This window comes from Nelusetta ayraudi, unplaced genomic scaffold (genome assembly GCF_046127955.1).
Source record: "Nelusetta ayraudi isolate G7.1 ecotype Tasmania unplaced genomic scaffold, CSIRO-AGI_Nayr_v1 ptg000168l, whole genome shotgun sequence".
NCBI lineage: Eukaryota > Metazoa > Chordata > Actinopteri > Tetraodontiformes > Monacanthidae > Nelusetta > Nelusetta ayraudi.
In genome coordinates, this window is record NW_027466218.1 from 2,218,584 (window position 1) to 2,230,840 (window position 12,257).

The 12,257-nt window shown below is 40.8% G+C and overlaps 2 protein-coding genes across 3 annotated transcripts in view; one reads left to right on the forward strand and one right to left on the reverse strand.

Moving 5' to 3' along the window:
• Positions 1-12,257, forward strand: part of wdr1 (WD repeat domain 1) — a 73,401-nt gene that overhangs the window by 57,101 nt on the left and 4,043 nt on the right. The window contains exons 2-9 of the mRNA XM_076014466.1: positions 8,090-8,152; positions 9,431-9,552; positions 9,850-9,940; positions 10,044-10,191; positions 10,709-10,889; positions 11,340-11,417; positions 11,571-11,651; positions 11,796-12,029. Of these exons, the coding sequence (XP_075870581.1) occupies positions 8,137-8,152; positions 9,431-9,552; positions 9,850-9,940; positions 10,044-10,191; positions 10,709-10,889; positions 11,340-11,417; positions 11,571-11,651; positions 11,796-12,029 (951 nt within the window). The 5' untranslated portion in view covers positions 8,090-8,136. The remainder of the gene's footprint in view (positions 1-8,089; positions 8,153-9,430; positions 9,553-9,849; positions 9,941-10,043; positions 10,192-10,708; positions 10,890-11,339; positions 11,418-11,570; positions 11,652-11,795; positions 12,030-12,257) is intronic.
• Positions 258-6,652, reverse strand: idh3b (isocitrate dehydrogenase (NAD(+)) 3 non-catalytic subunit beta). Of its 2 annotated transcripts, none has more exons than XM_076014475.1 (11): positions 6,514-6,652; positions 5,333-5,506; positions 5,012-5,132; positions 4,848-4,908; positions 4,614-4,746; positions 4,226-4,359; positions 3,980-4,082; positions 3,732-3,878; positions 3,313-3,407; positions 3,104-3,164; positions 258-765 (listed from the first exon to the last, which is right to left on the reverse strand). In XM_076014475.1, exons 1-11 carry the CDS (start codon positions 6,565-6,567, stop codon positions 688-690), a joined length of 1,161 nt encoding a protein of 386 aa, XP_075870590.1. In that variant the 5' UTR covers positions 6,568-6,652; the 3' UTR covers positions 258-687. The 2 variants fall into 2 exon arrangements, with proteins under 2 accessions (XP_075870590.1, XP_075870591.1); XM_076014476.1 differs by lacking the exon at positions 258-765 and adding an exon at positions 1,123-2,040 and having other exon boundaries at positions 6,514-6,634.

The following is a 12,257-nucleotide window of genomic DNA, read 5'->3' on the forward strand; positions in this document are numbered from 1 at the left end:
ATTCGTTATATCCAGCAAATAAAGTGAGAACCGGAAGTAATCAGATGTGGAAAATGCCATTCCAACACTTAAAAGGCATCCTTTCAGATTGGAACAAGTGGGAGATAGATTAAATTAGAAATGAACAAAGTTTCCTTGTGCAAGAACTGCACAATGATTTTCAATGCTGCACATCGAGTCCTTCCTTTGTGTGTGTGAACACAGAGGGAACGATTTGAACGTGTTAAAAGACTTGTGATTAGGGCGTCACAATGAGGTTACTTTTTGCACACATGATTTAATATCTTCATTTATTATTCATATTACATAAATTAAGAAGCAATAGAGCTAAAAGTTTTAATAAATATGAATGATTTACATACATCATATTTTGACTGCTGGTTGATACCCAGACACAACAGCCATTAACAACGACAGGGATCTCATCACAGACCAGAATGTGCATGGCTGCCTTTTACACGACTGTAACATCTATTTCTGTTGTTGGCCACAGTCTAGAGCGATATGGTCCATTTTTAACAGTTTGTGAGTAAGAAAGGCAGTTTGTGACATCTGCCTGTGGCTATGTTTGAAATTTTTTCAGCAAGCTCTTTATGAGATACATGAAATGTGTGCACAACCAGTTTGGTAAGAGGTAAATAAAATGTGCGTGCGCCTCGACAGCTGACGGATGCCCAAATACAATGTTTAGTTTCCCAGGTTAGCAATGACAGCCCGGGTGAACTCGTCACTTGTAGCGTAGCCCCCCAGGTCTCCGGTGCGCACCTGTTGCAAACAAAGACAAGTTTGTTAGTATATGCGCAGCTGCGACGACACATGCCCACATACAGTATGACAGCCTGCATGTAAGAGAGCCTTTGGAGATCACAGCGAGTGCCATCTGGGATGTACATGGATTTATACATGAACAGTGTCACTTTCAAAGCTATGCTGTAGTTTTTATGCTCTTACACTTTGCATTTGCCCGACTTATGGTTTACAGATAAAAGTAGGAGTCGCATGCATTTATACAGCAGTTAATATTGTTGAATGTTAATTTTATCAGAAAAAAAACACATCACAGTCCAAGAACTCTAAAGATGCTTGGCATCCAGCCACACCAAACACATTCAAAGTCCATAATAAGGAGGAAATGTTATTTATTAAATGTTACATCACACATGCAATGAGCAGGTTTCACGAAATATAACAAACAAATAACGATGTAAGACAGTTTACTGTTTATTGTGTGTATATTGTATGAAAAATTTACTCTACTTCCTTTTATTTAACTTTGGTCTTTTCCACAGCTGAGTGTTTCGATTAACTGCGACATTGTAATGCAACACATTCTTCCCGGTGAAGTTAGTCAGTTTCTTACAGCATCATCTTCCTGAAATCCTTCTGTCTAAACCCAATTTCTGTGGCCATATAACCAGGAACAAATGACAGATCGACCATAAACCTACACATTTTTAAGCCGTTTAAGGTCATATGTAAAACAGTGTTGTGTGCTAACACACTCGCAGCCTTATCTGTATTTCATTTGGAGCATATGAATTCTGCATCACGGCTGGGGCTGCATTTGACAAACAGTAACAAGTTTTGAACAAGTTAACAAATGTGAAACAGTTTGAATAAATAACACTGTCAATCATGATAGGGGTGTGTAGCATCTATAAGCAAGTTACAGTTGCAGTCAATACTTGATATTTCAGTTATGAAAAGAAATTTACGGCAGGATGGTACGACAGCAACGGAAATAGAACTGATGATAGTCAGTCTGGCTGCTTCTGACAGCAGAGACGTAAGACACGATGGTTAACATAATCACACTCAAGTGAAAAAGGCACATAAATACATATAAACAAAAACAAGGTGTAGTAGTGGGGATGAGTGTCTTAACATGTTTTCAGTTCATGTTAAGGTCCATATTTGAACGGATGTCAGTGACAACTGCGATGTAACGTCTTAGTAAGCAGGCCTGTGACGAAGGTTTTCCACAACAGCACGCACTAAGTCGCCGGTGGTGGAGTAACCGCCAAGGTCTCGTGTCCGTACCTGGGATGTGCACGCAGATACACACACAGAAACACGCACACACACAAGATGGGGAGGGGAGTAGAGGAAGGGGAGGGAATTAAAGGAAAGGGAAGAGGGAGAGGAAGGACTCTTCAGACAACATGCGTGCCATTTCTGATTCTCAATACAATTACACACATTCGTACAGTTGCCTCCGACATAAACCCATCATGGGCTGAGAGTCGAAGAGTTTGAGAAAAATGCTGTTGTAGCAACATTTTAAACCCAAATGTGTATTATCTGATGGACAAAGGCAGAATCTAATCTCAGATTCTAATGTGGGTTTCAGCGTGTGTTGATGATATGGAGGAGATGAACAAGGCAGTTAGTCTGGACAGGTTTAAAACAAACAAAAACAAACAAACAAACAAACAAAACTTGGTATCTTGGACAGAAAAGCATAAACTTAGCACAATGATATGGCCACAAATAAGACAAAGGCACGAGAGTCAAAAAAGCAAATGCAAAGATGGAAGCAATTTTGAATTAAAACTAACCAAAGGCTCTCTAACATAATAATGCTGTTTAAGAGCGGTTAGATAAAATCACAGGAGGGTCAAGAACTGCCTGTTTTTAAACTTAAACGTGCTGGCTCCATTACAAGGTGCCTCCCAATTAAAGTTAAAGTTGTGCATGTTGTAACTGCAAACAAAAAAAAATATGATTAGAGGAAGAACGTTAAAAAAAAAAGACTGTTTTTTTTTTTTTTTTTTTCAAACATTGCAAAAATGTATAGTCCTATGCAACGTATCCCATTTGGTCTTTTTGAAGTTCTTTTTTCTTTTCTTGTCTGCACAAATGCAGTTATTGACCCCCAAAAGATTCAAGAGCTGGGAAACACGTTGATTTGCGGTGGGTTGGCTTCCCTCTCTCTGACCCAGAACAGCATTTTTACTTTTGCTCTACTCCAACAGGGTAAAAGCAAACCGCTGCCATTCAGTGTTAATGTGGTTAGTGGCGTCTGGAGTATGTAGGTTTGTTCATTTTATGTCAGGCATCTCCACAGTGCAGCGCAGTGGGTTCGCATAACAAACAGGCTTACCTTGCCCTGCTTGATGACCCTCTTGACGGCATCCGACACCATGTGGGAGTGATATTCCAGGCTGCAACACAATACAGTGGCAATCAGCAGAAGCAAGAAGATGAGCACCGCTTTCTAAGGCTGTTTTCTAAGACTCAGCAGATGCAGTGGTTAAGACGAATGAATAGGTGTGTGCAATTCTTGCAAAATGACCTAAAACCTTAACTCACTTGAGGTGTTTGAGCATGTTGGCGGCGCTGAGCAGCATGGCTGTTGGGTTGGCGATGTTCCTTCCCACAGCTTGTGCAAAGGGGTGGCGAGCACCCTAAACACAAGGGAAAGAATGAGAGACAGGAGATCATGAGTGGCACTTTTTTAGAGAGGTCCTATCATGGCCATTTCCAGATGTAATAAACTCAGTTTGGTGATCGACTTCCAACAATAAACAAGGTTTGTTTTGCAAAAGATAAAAGTCTTAGTCTGAGCTATGCAGGCCTTACAACATAAAACAAGCACATTAAAACAAATTTAAAAAGTCTCTTCTAAACAACTCAGCAAAACTCCAGCAGATGCATCAGAATAAAAGCAAGACCATCACTGGCTTTTAAAAAACGGAAAAGTGTGTAAAAGAGCCTGTGGGGACACTCACAGTTTCAAACACAGCGTACTCCGCACTGAAGCTTTCCCCTGGAACTACTCCTGCCCCTCCAACCAGCCCTGCTGCCAGGTTATCAATGATGTTACCGTACAGGTTGGGCATCACCAGAACGTCAAACTGGTAGGGATTCTGGACCAGCTGCAGCAAAACAGAACAGGGATTACATGGGATGTTTTATGTTCTGACTCCCTCATTAAAAAAAACAACTGATACATTTGTGAGCTATGAGTCTCATTTACCTGCATGCAACAGTTATCAATAATTATGTTTTCATATTTGATTTTGGGGTACAGCTGTGCCACCTCAGCGCAGCTCTGCAGGAACAGGCCATCGGCCAATTTCCTAGAAACAAGAGAGGGAATTAAACAAATTTGCTGCGGCTGTAAAATCCACTTGTGATCCAAATTATCTGGATGTTAAGGAGCCATTTGTAATTGCAAGTCTAGGAAATCGAAATTAAACAGGAAAAGAGGAAATGCCCTTACATGATGTTAGCTTTGTGAACGGCAGTGACTTTGCTCCGCCCCTTTTTGGTGGCGTAATCGAAGGCGAACTTGGCGATGCGGCGTGACTTCTCTCTGGTGATGATCTTCAAACACTCAATCACGCCAGGTACACTCTGAAGAGCAGGATGAAAATTACACAGCTTTTTAATAAAGCCTAGATACAAGCTCTAATATTATGGTTTGATTTAAAATGCAGAAACAGACTGAGTTGCTTCAGGAACCCATTTATAACACTTTGGTCTTTGTTTTTGCTTTTCTCTCACTTCAGGCCCAACCAACATTTTTGTGGGTTGGCTTTTCCTCACTGGTGATCAAAAAGCCAACACTTATCCTCTATGACTGTTTTTTTTTTTATGTTAGTGTTTACCTCATGTTCCAGCGAGCTGTACTCCCCCTCTGTCTGCTCCCTAATGATAACCAGGTCCAGGTTGTTGTGGCGAGTGCTGTAGCCCTGCAGGCTATTTACATGCACCACATTAGCAAAGAGGTCCAGTTTACGCCTGAGGAATAAACAGGGGGAAGTGCGATTAGAAAAATAAATACATAAAATACAGACCGGGGGGAAAAAATACTCAAATTGAACTAAAACCCTCTGCTTTACCTCAGTCTCATCTCATATGAAGCCAGCTCGCCTTTGTACTCCATGGGTGTGTGAATCTTACCTAGATAATCAAGCATGGCATATACATTTGATTTCCTTAAAACCTTGTACATTTTATAAATAAACTTAATGTAAAAGATAGCACATCGGTACGCTGCACCTACCCTTCATGGCCACTTTGTTGTTTTTCATAGAGGTCAACACTTGCTCTAACTTCTCCTCACTGGCCATGTTCTGAACCTCACTAAGGTGAAACTCCTCAAATTCCACTGGGACATCTCCTGCCTGCAGATTCAAGCAAAGCAAGAAACCCTTAAGATCTTTCAAATCTTAAAATCCCTATCAACAGCATTTGGAAAAGTAGAAATTAAATGATCTGCTTTTTGTTGTTTTTGCCCTCTTTGATTCATAGATATAGTGCCCAATTAGTATAAAAAGCGATTAACAAGGTGTGGAGACTCACAATCTGTCACTGTAAAACATACCTTGAACACGTCCTTCACTGCGGTCATCAGCTCAGGTCCGACACCATCACCTGGCACCATGGTGACCTTAAAGATAGCATCAGCGCGGGCAGGAGGGACTTCTGCTCCACGGAGAGCAGCCGACACACTCAACTGTCGGGAAGCCACCTGCTGCCACTGGGGGCCACCCAGGCCCTGAAATGAAGGGGAAGAGTGAATGAATTTCATGAAATACATCTTCTGGTTACTGACTTAAGAGAGAAATAGAAAGACTGAGGAAAGAGAGCAGTACGGCGTTCATCTTGTGCTCATCTGTTTCTGCAGTTTTCCAATTTGGGATAAATAAAGTAATTCTATTCTATTCTATTAAACATCTATTGAAGATCAATGAAAAGTAAATGGATAAAGCATTATTAGTAGGTTATTGCGCATTTGAAATTATGCAATACCAATTTATCTTCTCTTGGATTTCACCTCTTCACTTTCCAACAATATCAACATTATTATTATTATTATTATTATTATTATTATTATTATTATTAATTTATTTTTTTTTACCCACAACCCTGACTGCAAGATAAACAGTGACAGAAAAATGGACGCCTGCAAATACTTAGAGATCAGGAAATAATTTTGCACATTTTATACATACATAGTATACTCAAGTCAAGGTGGATAGATAGTGCTAAACCGAATTACATCGAAACAACGTCTGTAATTCACTCAAAGGATCATTTCCGTTAGTTAACGACCAGCGTTAATAGAATATGCATACACTAAATAATTATTAGCTCCTTGACTAGAACGAGAAGGTTACACGCCAGTGGCTAGAAGACCAACTGACAAGAAGGTTAAACCGTAAGGGCTGTCAGCAGGCTAAGGGCTTCGGCTCTTTATCTGACCTGCGTATACAAATGTAAACTATGTACACTAACAAATATCAAAACGAAGCGATGGACAATCTACGTTGTTACATTTTTTTCCCTTCCTTTTAATGCCTTTGACGAAACTGTGTGGCCATTCCCTAAATTCTAAGGGCGCGTTTCTGATTGGGGCTCGTGATTAGCAACATGGCAAATGCCGTGAGCATCACTTCCTTTGACCGGCTGTGTAATTTCTCGAGTGACCCAAACATCCAGTCATAGTCACAGCAACTACTTTCTCGTGTAAAAATGGAGTTAGTAAACTGTTTAGACACTCACCTTGACCAATGTTACTAAGCTTCCTCTTAAGGCGGCGGCCATAGTTACGGACATGCGTCGGCTGGTCGTCTTCTTCCTCTGTGGTTCTATCCCAAGCGAGGATTTGGCAATGCACTGCCATCTGGAGATGAATTGTAGGTACTCCAATAAATCGGCGCACATTCGTGTCATATTGGCCATAAAAAAACAAACATAAGAAAGGAAAACGATGATTCATGGAATGTTAGATATAACATTCAGACTAAATATAGCCCATTGACTATAATGACCCTTGTTTTCCCCCTAAAAAATAAATTAATGAATAAAACTAAACTCTTCTTGGAGATAAAGTTTCACTACAGTCAGTACTTTCACAATTTTATTTTCAAACATCAACAATTATCAACTATAAATATATAAAATACATGCTGCATATATGTTTCCCTTTGCCATAGCTATGGACCACCACCTCAAGTTGTCCAATCCAAAATTGGCCAGGGGAATCCCAGCTCTATTCTAGGCCAGTGATGCTCTTGATGCCAAGTCGGGTGACATCACAGTCAGTCAATCCAGCCATACCTGGTGTTGTATTTAATTAAACTATTGTGTTCCCATCACTTTGCCAGTGGATTAAGTTAAATATAGCTGGGAAATAATGGCCTGGGAGTGTGTGTTCTTTCCAGCTGTAATTCTGTAGTCACGTTGCTTAAATTATAATTTTATTTTGTCCTTTGCTGGATTGAAAATGTATAGATGGCTGTCACAGCTGTCAGGTCACGACTCAAGAACCATCTAAAACACCATGATGGCTGTGATGGTATTTGACTCGAAATTTTCAATGGTGTTTTGACTGGCATTTATTTTTTTTTAATACAACAATCTTTTTTCTTTTGTTTAAACACCTTGTGGAGGCATCCATCACCTATAACAGGACTTGTTGTTTGACACATTGCAGGAAGGCACCTTTTCTAAAACCAATAAACACAGCAGACCAAACTGAATTTGGGAGGAGACACTAACCTACTGGAATGGACTGATTCACAGAAAGGTGTTTAACACAAAAGTGTAGCGAGCCAAAGGGAAAATAATAACGTTTATTTTATTTTATTTTATGTTATTTTAATTAGAATTCGTTTTTTTCACCTCACTTTTTTTTTCAAACAAAGAAAAAAAAGAAAAGAAAAGAAGACGTCCCAATCAGGAATAAACATCGCACTTACCTATCACCCCGGGCTCAGAGACTTACATATTTCAATGTTTGCGATATCAGTGATTCGTCTACATTTTCTGATGTGAATGCTTATCTTCCGTCACTAACAAGACATCACAGCCCCAGCCAAAGAGTACATATAGCCGACCAGGTAGATGGACGGATACAATAAAATTGCCCAAAGGTCTTTGACTGAGTGACGAGGGATTTGCTCCGCTCAAACACAGGCCACAGAGGCGTAGGTAGGTTCAGTGGCTGACAGCCGCAGTGGTAGAATCTAACTTGACTATATATGGGCAAAGCCAGGCAGAGCGAGAGCTACACCCGCTTCCGTGTTTGTGTGATCGGGGAGTACACGGCCGGGGGAGCCTCACTGTCTCCACTGTTTCATTCATTTAGAAAATAAGCGCCGAGCCAGCGACCCAGCAGCCAACATGCCGCATGAATCAAGTGAGTCTTGTCTCTGCTTTAATGGCATCGCAGGAGGAAAAAGCTTACCGGAAGTGTGATTGCGGGGCTACATTTTACGGATTGAGCTAGATAGCCCAGTTAGCTGCCTAGCTTCTTTGCTTAGCCTCGCCCATATCTGTCTGGGTTTTGACACTTCCTGACTCATATTCTCCAGGAAAGAAATTCCCGCACGGGTAAAGATCACGTCAGGGTTTGCCTATAACATCTCACATGATGGGAAAGTATTCCAGTTTAAAACGCAGGTTTTTGCAGGCTGGCAATTTTTATTATTATTATTATTTTTTTTTAAAAAAGTTGTTTGCGTTAGCTGGTTAGAGCTAACGTCAGGAAATAGTTGTGCTCACAGCGCATTGTTATGACATGTTGAGGCAAGGTATGGCTGCCTGGCTGCCTGGCTGGCTGGCTGGCTGGCTGGCTGTCTGTCAGAACGGGAACTTTGACAATGTCGGATAAGTGTCCGGAGGATGAAACAGTGAAAATCAGTATTTGATGGTGAATCGCCCCTGATACTTCCCCAAATACGGTCCGGGGCACTATCAGTGGGGAAAATGAACTAATTTTAAATTAAAATGCAGCCATTAGTGGTGCTTTATTTCTTTGTTTGTTTGTTTGCCTTTTTGCTATTTGTGAAGATTTTAATTTTGAACGGAATGCTAACAAATGATAGCATGACATGGTTAAAACGTGCTATTAAATCAAGTGAAAACAATTTATGCTCCTTTTCAGTTTTTGTCGTGTAAATGATATCTAATTTTTTTATTTATTTATTATTTTTTTTACACATACTTGTGCAATCTGCAATATTTCTGTTCAGAACACGGTGTCTTGCCATGTTCAAAATAATTTGACTGTTGTAGCCAGTTAGGACTGATCAGGTGGTCAGCTTCTGTTGCTGGTATTTGGCTGTTACACTGTTCTTCGTACTTGGACACTGCCAGAATGACTTGTCTGTTGAAGGGACTACACGCAAGTTACATCGTTGCCATATTTGTGCTAGGCTCTACTGATTTTATGTCTCCAGGGTCAAAGCATCGCATCTCACGCCCTCTGTCTGTTGATTACAAGCCCTTTTTATCTTTTTGTTTATAAAGCCGAACTGGCCGTGTTCGTGCATGTCTACCTTCTCCTGCCAATCGCAGAAGTCGCCCTACCTCTGTCATAAATATCGGGAGCAGTCTCTCCTTTCTTTTTTAAACTGTGTAATCCTTCACTCTGTGTCATGCTTTTATTGTTTTTTTTTTATGTCTTTGCTTTTAGAATTCGTGTTTGCCAGTCTTCCCCAGTTGGAAAGGGGAGTTGCAAAAGTTCTCGGCGGTGACCCCAAACGCACCAACTTTTTGTACACCAATGGGAAATGCGTCATCATCCGAAACATTGATGTAATTTTCCCTTTCCTTTTACTGACTGTATTTAAACTTGTTTTTTGATCATTTATTTTTCCTCAAGTTTCATGAGTTTATATTGTTAGATCATGTTGCTGCCAATTGACTGATGGTAGGGGGAAACATTTGTTGATGCTGTCTCTCCAGGTTCCCTGTGATAGGCAAATTTCTCTACTTGTACATTTTAAATCCATTCCGTGGTTCTTTATGTACCACCATCTACTGACAGAATTAGTGTAGTTTGTCTACTCAGATAGCTGGAGACGCATGTCTCATATTTCCTATCTTTTACAGAATCCGGCTATAGCAGATGTCTACACCGAGCATGCCCATTCAGTCGGTGTCGCAAAATATTCTCCCAGCGGATATTACATTGCATCTGGAGGTAAAGGGCCCGGTCATAAACGCGTCATTACAGTCATCAGGTTACCACAAGTTTTTCATATGACATATGTTTTCTTTTTCTCTTTCCTTCTTGAAATGATTAGATGCATCTGGAAAGGTTCGCATCTGGGACACCACCCAGAAAGAGCACATACTCAAGTACGAGTACACCCCCTTTGCAGGCACTGTCAAGGACATTGCCTGGACAGAGGACAGCAAAAGGATGGCTGTTGTTGGGGAAGGACGTGAGAAGTGAGTTTGGGGGTCATTCCGCTACAAATCAACTCTAAACCTGCAGTAAAGTGACAGTGCTACGCAGGTTTTATTCTTGCGCGTCAGGCCTCATTCTCACGTATCATACATATGCATTTATTCTCTCAAGGAACTCTGACTTCCTCCCACAATCCAAACGTATGAGCATTGGTCGAATTGAAAACTCTAAATTGGCCGTAGGTTTGAGCATGGATGTTTGTTTGTCTGTCTGTGGCCTCTCAAAAGACTGCTGAGAAAGGCTCCCTCATCCCTGTGTAACCCTGGGTGCAGGAAGAGCACTGATATGAAATAGATGGATGTATAGAATTAGTTTTTTTCTATCTTAGTTTAAATGGTAAAGGCTAATCGTATTCAGTTGTTATTCTAATGTCTTGTCTTAAGCACAAGTCTGTGTTGGGACTTGCAGAATTTTTTCCATGTTATTGTCCATTTCCTTTTTATGTGTTTGTGATGTTTTGCTTCCTTAAACTGAGTATTCTTGATTCTTATCATGTAGGTTTGGGTCTGTGTTCCTCTGGGACACGGGCTCCTCAGTGGGGGAAGTTTATGGCCACTCCAAAGTTATCAACTCTGTAGATATAAAACAAAAACGCCCCTACCGGATGGTCACTGGCAGTGACGACACATGTGTGTGCTACTCTGAGGGGCCTCCATTCAAGTTTAAAAGCACATCATTTGTAAGTGACAATGATTGTTTTTTTTTTTAATGGTACATTTGTGTTTTTATACATGCAACCAATCAACCAAATGGCACCAACTAAATAAACTACACTCTGTTTTATTTAAATGTGATGCTTTAGTAACAAATTTTTCCCACACTGATGATCAAGCAATAACTCTGTAACCATCACTGGCTTTTGCAGTCCAGTCACACTCTGCTGGTTTCTGACAGTGTAGCCTTGTTGGTAAATTCCCCCTTACATAACCTATTTACACTCAAAACTAAAAAATCCCTGACAATGTTTGCGCCAGATTCCACACATGAGTGTCAGTTTTATTCTTGTCAGAGATGATGGATTGGAGAAGCTCCTCTGAATTTTCTTTTCACTGTCTAAATCTAACTATGGAGAGATATTAAAATTTTGTGGCAGATTTTTAAGAATATTTTTTCACCCCCTTCACTTAAGGACCACGACCAGTTTGTCAACTGTGTTCGTTACGCCCCTGATGGAAGTAAATTTGTCTCGGCTGGTGCTGATGGCAAGGTAGGTCATGCAGGCTGGTCTGATCACTGTAAGATTCTGTCCAGAAACCTATAATGAATCACATTTTAAGATATTGACCATGAAGTCCCAAAAGAAATGTTAATTGTTTATCGTTGGCCACAAGTTAAATGACAAATGCTGGTTTTCCTACAGATTATTGTTCGTGATGGAAGTACTGGTGAGAAGGTTGGCTCACTGGGTGGAGAAAAAGCCCACAATGGAGGAATTTATGCCGTAAGTAGACAATCTATGTTAAAACATACACATTTTTGCTTTAATGGGATAATTCACTTTTAAACTGTCTTTTTTTGTTGTTGCTATTTGTCTTTGTTTTCTCTTCTGCTTGGGCTCATTTGAACATAAATCCGATTACTCCAGGTCAGCTGGAGCGCAGACTGCTCCCAACTGATCTCCGCCTCAGGTGACAAGACTGTAAAACTGTGGGACGTTGGCACAGAAACGGCGGTCACCACCTTCAACATGGGCTCCGCAGTGTGTGACCAGCAGCTGGGCTGCCTGTGGCAGGGGGACCACCTCCTCAGCGTCTCCCTGTCAGGATACATCAACTACCTTGACAAGAACAACCCCAACAAGCCCTTGCGCACCATCAAGGTCAGTGTCTCGAGCGAGAGTGGGAGGAAACCGCTGGTAAAATATTGCAGCAGCGATCCAGTGGGGACAGACACTAAACCTTTGGGTGTCTTGGGTTTACTTAAAGAATGTCACTAACAATGGTTAGTAACCAGTTGCTAATGAATTAGTTTTTGCGCTCATCTCACCGATCCCTGACTGGTGATTGTAATGAGCTGTAATGATTTGTAAAAAACATTACAAGCTACA